This window comes from Buceros rhinoceros, unplaced genomic scaffold (genome assembly GCF_000710305.1).
Source record: "Buceros rhinoceros silvestris isolate BGI_N320 unplaced genomic scaffold, ASM71030v1 scaffold22030, whole genome shotgun sequence".
NCBI lineage: Eukaryota > Metazoa > Chordata > Aves > Bucerotiformes > Bucerotidae > Buceros > Buceros rhinoceros.
In genome coordinates, this window is record NW_010391580.1 from 4,354 (window position 1) to 11,035 (window position 6,682).

At 56.1% G+C, this 6,682-nt stretch overlaps 1 protein-coding gene across 1 annotated transcript in view; it reads left to right on the top strand.

The window, feature by feature from the left end:
* RAB44 (RAB44, member RAS oncogene family) overlaps positions 1-6,280 on the top strand; it is a 10,396-nt gene extending 4,116 nt beyond the window's left edge. The window contains exons 11-16 of the mRNA XM_010142418.1: positions 1,467-3,159; positions 3,626-3,707; positions 4,012-4,126; positions 4,787-4,888; positions 5,708-5,784; positions 6,193-6,280. Of these exons, the coding sequence (XP_010140720.1) occupies positions 1,467-3,159; positions 3,626-3,707; positions 4,012-4,126; positions 4,787-4,888; positions 5,708-5,784; positions 6,193-6,280 (2,157 nt within the window). The remainder of the gene's footprint in view (positions 1-1,466; positions 3,160-3,625; positions 3,708-4,011; positions 4,127-4,786; positions 4,889-5,707; positions 5,785-6,192) is intronic.
* The last annotated feature ends 402 nt before the right edge of the window (positions 6,281-6,682 follow it).

Consider the following 6,682-nt stretch of genomic DNA (forward strand, 5'->3'; position numbering starts at 1 on the left):
AGCCCCTAATGGAGCTGGAGGCTGCTGCAGCCCATGGCACAACCCCAGGGGTCCTGCGAGAGACCCTCCGCAGCCACGTTGGTCACGAGCTGTTCGAAGGAGACCTGAAAGAGGGACCAGGCACAGCTGAGCTTCGTGCTGCAGACATGAGACAGGCTGGTGCGTCCGTGGGAGCTGGGCCCTGCAGGGCTCAGGAGCTGGGGACAGAGCAGGAAAAGAGCCCAGAGGAGGCAGGGAGGGTGTTATTCCAGCAGGGAAAGGGCACTGCTGTGAAGGAGCTGGTGCTAAAGGTGGCTGAGGATATCCAAGGAGCACCAGGAGAGAGCAGGGAGGCAGGAGAGCAGGCACTGCTGGAGGTGGAGGGAGAAGGATGGATGCAGGAAAAAACAGGTTGGGAAAAAGCACAGTCCCTAGGAGAAGCTGAGGAAGTGGCATTAAGCCAGGGAGAAAAGCTGGAGGCAGGTCTGGGGCCACCTGAGGCCAGGGAAGTGGGTCTGACGGCGGGGCAGCAGCTTGATGAGGCTGAGCTTGGCCCAGCTGCAGCTCTGGGAGAGCACACACAGCCCCTGGGCACGGGGCTGGGCACAGAGGCTGACCCACCACCAGGGCTCTCTCAAAAGCATGAAACAAAGCCAGGAGAGCACCCAGAGCCAGAGCCACCACCCTGGGGTGAGGCGCGAATGGGAGCAGCCCAAGGGGACAGTGTCCTCCCCGAGGTGACGGTGGCTCCTGGCCCCGGGATGCTGGAGGAAGAGCATGTTGGTGTGGAGGTGCAGCCCTGGGGAGAGACCACAGATACCAACGTGCCACCAGCCCCAGCTCAGCCCGGGGGAAGCAGTGGAGCCAGGGCTGAGGAAGGGGATGTGGAGGTCCCGCAGCCCAGGGAGGCAGAGCCACAGCCACAGGGTGAGTCTGGGAGAGGAGATGCAGCGTGGGGAGGGAGCATGGGTGCAGAGGTGCCGCTGCCGGAGGCTGCGCCACCCACCAACGTGCAGGAAGGTGGAGTGGGAACAGATGTGCAACCACTGGAGGCCCAGAGCAGTGATGCCCATGTGCTTGCAGAGATGGAGGCAGCTCGGCAGCCCCTGAGTGAGGCCCGTTCCCCAGGCACAGAGCAGGGAGGGAGTGGGGGTCCGGATTTGCAACCACTGGAGGAGGACGATAAACCAGGGTTAGGGCTGGGGAAGGAAATGGGTGCTGCTGCGGTGCATGGTGAGGGTCCTTCCCCAGAAGAAACACCTGCACAGAGCCTGGGCCTGGGTGAGCAGCTCCCAGTAAAGGCTCAGGCACTGGAACTAGTGGAGCCAGAGGAACTCTGGGCAGACTCACAGCTGCCTGCAGGTGCCAGCCCTGAAAACACCCAGGGAGAGGAGAGTCAAGCAGCTGTTCAGCTGGAGGAGGAGGCTGAGAATGGAGAAGGACAGGGTGAGCGTGAACTGCCACACGAGCCTGTGCTCAATCCACAGGGAGCAGGAATCGGGCAGGGAGAGGGGGCTGCTGCAGGTGTGCAGCCACGGGAGGAGACTGAAAGCCTGAGCACACTGGAGGAGCAGAGCAGCAATGCCAATGTGCGGCTGGTTACAGGGGTGGACGAGCTCAAACAGACCCCAGCAGGGAGCACGGAGACAGACCTGCAGCTCTTGAGCAAGGTCAGCTCCTGGGATACAGAGCTGGGATGGAGCGTGGCTCCAGATGTGCAACCCCTGGACGTGGTGGATAAATCAGAGTTAGTGGAAATGGAGGCAGAGGACTCCTGGGCAGATACTCAGCTGCATGAAGGTGCCAGCTTAGAAACCCCTCAGGAAGGGAGGGACTGTGCAGCCATGCAGCTTGTGGAGGAGGCTGAGGATGGGGCACAAGGGCAAGGCGAGTGTGAGCTGCCACACGAGCCTGTGCTCGATCCACAGGGAGCAGGAATCAAGCAGGGAGAGGGGGCTGGTGCAAGTGTGCAGCAACGGGAGGAGGCTGAAAGCCTGAGCACGCTGGAGGAGCAGAGCAGCGATGCCAACGTGCAGCTGCTTACAGGGGTGGACGAGCTCAAGCAGACCCCAGCAGGGAGCACGGAGGCAGATCTGGCCCCCCTGGGTGCAGCCAGGATGCAGGAAGCGGGGCAGAGCCAGACTCTGGGTTCGGGGGCAGGTTTGGGTGCAGCTCACACCACAGATGTGCGGGAAGTTGCTGCTTGTGCACGTGTGTCCCCTCCGGCTGAGGCCACTTTACATCCTGAGCGTGCAGCTGCCGTGAAGGGTCCTGGACTGGAAGCAATGCTGCAAGCACTCACTGGTCCAGATGGCCAGATCCTGGAGGATCCCCAGATGCTGGAAACACCACAGGGAGAAGAGTCTGGTGCAGAGGACAGGCCTTTGGATGGAGCTCAGGGTCTGGCAGCAGTGCAGGGAGAGAGGCTGGAGGCAGGGGCGAGGAGTTCGGTTGAAGCTCAGAGTCTAGGGATAGAGCAAGGCCATGATGACGGTGCGTCTGCACTGACCCTCCTGGCCTCCGAGGTGACGTTACAAATTAGCACACAAAAGCTGGAACCGGTGATGCAGGAGGATGTTCTCGTTCCAGATGTGCGGCAGCAGCTAGGCGCTTCAGGACAGGCAGCCCAAAGCCAGCTGTGGGAGCAGGTCTCAGCACAGGCAGATAAGGTGAGGCTTCACACTGCTTCCCAGCAGCCGGAGGAGAAGCCACCACATGCGAAGGATCCGGAGCAGGCTGGGGCTGGACCTGCCAAGCCCCGAAAAGAGCAGGTGCCACCAGCACCAATCCTTCATGTGAGGGTACACCAGGAGGAAGATGCTGGGAATGATCAGCTGGGGATGGTCCTCAGAAACAGCTCACTGAGGGATGCAGCCAACAGCAGCATTCAGCCTCCAAGGGAGCTCTTGGGAGAACAGAGTGGAGACCTCAGTGCTGGTCAACAGGAGAAGCAAGAGGTCATGCAGAAAATGAGCCGGGAAGGTGAACCCGGCCCTGGAGTGCAAGGGGCTGTGACTGCAGACAGGGCAGGAGCTGCCCCAAGGGGTTCTCCCGAAGCCTCCGTGGACCCAGACCACCTCTACAACGTGCTGTTCATCGGGGACTCCCACGTGGGCAAGACGTCATTCCTGTACCGGTTGCATGCCAACACCTTCAACCCACACCTCACCGCCACTGTAGGTAGGTCTCCTCCAGCTCCTCTCCAGCATGGCTCTGCACCTGCTTGGGTGGCCTTTCCTCCACCCCACGAGCTGCTCATGTTAGAGCTCACGCCAAGTGTGCTACACAGCCTGTCACCAAGGACCAAATAGGACAACCACCTTCACCCGTCTGGATGCTCCTGAGCAGGCAGCGCAGGTCCTCCTTGCCCTCTCTAGGGCACCAATACCAACAGCCTCGTGCTTGTCTCTCTGCTTTTCCTTTCAGCTATATTCTCCTCTCTTAACCAACCTGCTTTTACTCATCATGAGGTTAGAGACTTCCCCAAAATCCAGCTATCAAAGGTCTAAGAGCTGGAGGTTCGCTTGGAGCCAGCCCCCTGGAGCTGTGGCCCCAGACCATGCCTGCAGCATGTGCCACCTCCATCCACCCTCTGTCGCAGGGATGAACTCTACAGTATCAAAATATCCCTTTTTGTACCTCCTAGGACTGGATTATCAGGTCCAAAACTTCGTTGTGGACAACAAGCGGTTTGCTCTCCGCCTGTGGGACTCGGCCGGTCAGGAGAGGTGGGTGCTGAGCCATCCGCTCCAGGAGAGCACCCTGTGGGTGTCTCTCGGGTGCTTTGGTGGAAAGGAATGTTATTTGCTTTGCCAAGCAAAGGAGGGGTTGTTTCAGAAGGGACTCTGTACAGCGTGTGATCCGATAAATGTAGTAAAGGAAGTAATTAAGATAAAAACAAGCACCCAGGCTGTTTGTATGGTCGCTGCAATCAGGAGAGGAGCAAAACCTGGGGTTCGTTTGGGGGATTTCAGATCGCTCCTAGTCCAAACCTCCTCAGGCTGGGTCGCTGACCGTTTAAAACCCTCGCAGGTACCACAGCATCACCAAGCAGTTCTTCCGGAAGGCGGACGGTGTGGTGCTGATGTACGACATCACGTCGGAGTATTCCTTCTCGGACGTGCGGTACTGGCTGAGCTGCATCCAGGTGGGTGAAGCAGGAAAGCCTCGCTCTGCCCCTGAAGTCGGGGACCTGGCAGTGAGTTCGATATCAGCATTTCCCCACCTGGCCTCTGCCACCAGTTAGGGATGGACATCTAGGGGTGGCCAAGCCCATTCTGCTTTGCTTAGCTTACAAGATAATTTTTCTTGGAGGATTTAAATGCAGATACTGGCAATTTTAAAGCTTTTCCCCTGTTTCCTGGGGTTATTTATTGATAGCATCGTTTAAAATTAAAAACCAGTGCAGAGGAATGGAAGATGTTGAAAGTGGTTTTGATAACGCTTTTAAATCAAGAGTAGCCCACTTTGAGTCCTGGGAAATGGGAGGTAACTGGGCTCTTATTAAAAACTTCCCAGCCAGATCCCATCCAGAGCATCTCCTGGAGGGTTCCTGATGTGGAACATGATGGGAATTGGCTACAAGTGGAGCTCCTCCAGCGCTCTGCTCTGCTAATAGACCAGGAGAGAGGATTCAAGGAAAAAAGAGCCCTTTCTTTAAATTTGCCTAAGACTATCCAGTTTTGTTATCGTCCCAAATCCACGAGCATCCTTCACGGTGCTCCAGGACATGTCTAGAGAGTGTGGCCAGCTGTGATTCAGGGCAGACTCCGGCACGCTCCTGATCCTCCCCTCTTTACCTGCCCAGGAAGGAGCAGAAAACGGAGTCCCTGTTCTGCTTCTCGGGAACAAAACCGACTGCACAGCAGAGAGACAGGTCCCCGCGGAGGAGGGCGAGCGCTTGGCCAAGGTAGGTGCACAGCTCTGCTAAGCGTGCTGTCCACCCCGGGCAGGTGAGTACTGGAGAGGTGCCATCAGCCTGAGAACCTGGACAAAGGTGAAAGCCTGGAACTTTCCTTTTGTGCAGCAGTGGTGGGTGAAGCAATCGCTGAACCACCTTTCCCCCTTCCTGCCTCGCTTTCCCCTGGCCAGTTTGGTTTTGAGGCAGCACCGCCCCGGTGAAACAGTTGATGGAACTGGGTCTATCAATCCAAACAGTCTTGGCTCCGCTTATCTATGCTGTGAAGCACCACGTGCCTTCCCAGCATCACATAAACGTAAAACCACCCAGCCCTGTCCTGTTTTAGATACTGAAATACTTCAAGTATGGCTGATCTCTCCAAATGTAGATGGCTAATAACGAGTAGGTGAGAAGGATCTCACCTTTGCCGTGTAATTTTGAAGTGTGTGGGGTTTGGGCCAGGTTCACAAAGGGGACAGCAGAACAAGGGCTTAGATGCTTTTTTTTCCCCCCCAAGCCAGTCACTGGCAGGCACAAAAGAGCCAGGAACCTCTAGTTACATCTCCAGATTTGCTCCACTGACCAGAGGGCATCGCATCGTGCTCTGTCTGCAGTGTCAGCCTGTTCCTTGGTGTTAAAACTTGGTGCTGTAGCTACCAGACAAGCTGCATTTCACCCTTTATTCCAGTACAGAAGTTATTGAGTTATTTGTCTCCTGGAGTCCCTCCTGTTTTCCTTTGACTGTGCCTGTCCTGTGGTTATTTACTCCCATATTAAGCTAGTCCAATGCAATAACATTTAATTTCTATTCGGCTTCCTGTCTTCCAGGAGCATCAGCTCATGTTTTTTGAATGCAGCGCTGCCTCAGGCCACAACGTCTCTGAGTCCATGGTCAGCTTAATCAGGTGAGGCACCTGCTGGGATTTTCCAGCCGTCCTGAACTGAAGGGACTTCCTCCCGGGTGTTTCACTCCAAATGCTGGTGTGCTACTGTCACCGGAGGCTCCACGTGCCCAAATGTCAGGGAAAACTCAGAGCAGCGTGTGCACGGCTGGGCTGATCTGGGAGAAGTGCCGGGCGTGTCTCCTGAACTGCCAGTGATGCAAGGGGGTTACCAAAACCCTTCTCAGGGTGCTGCTGCTTTCTCCCTGGGCTGACCAAAATCAGTTTGGCCTGGGATTTGCTTTAGGTTGGTGTGTTCAGCAGAGCCCATGCTTCCCAAATCGCTCCTTTTCTGATGCTTGTTGAGACAAATAGCACAGCAAAGCAAAATACAGGGGAAATACCTGGCTAATTTGCTTCCTTTTCTCCAAGGTTGCTCAAAGTTCATGAAGATGAATTGAAAAATAAGGCAGAAGAGGTGCCAAAGCCACCCCAGAAGAAAAAGGGCTGCTGTTGGTGACAGACAGACCCCCCCACTGTGATCTGAAACTGCAGCAACAGCCAGAAAAGCATAAAAAGAGCCCTCAGACACCATCTCAGCTCCCCTTGGCTCTGCCTTGCTGATCCCCACTGTGGAGGAGCCGGGGTCACCTGGCCCCATCCCCGCTCATCTCCTGCCAATACCCCGGAGCACTCGAACCCTCCAAAACACTTGTTGGGAAACTTCACCACTTCCTTTTGGAGTAAAAAACCAGGCAAAGGGAAGAGGCAGAAAAGGACCCAGCTGGATATAGGCTACTGGGAGGATCCTGGAAGCAGCAGGGAGCAAAATCCAGTCTGAGGATAAAAGATGAATCCCAGGAGACACCCGAAAGCTGGTGGATGCTGGGTTTAGGGCTGTTGGTGCTGCTCAAAATAAATT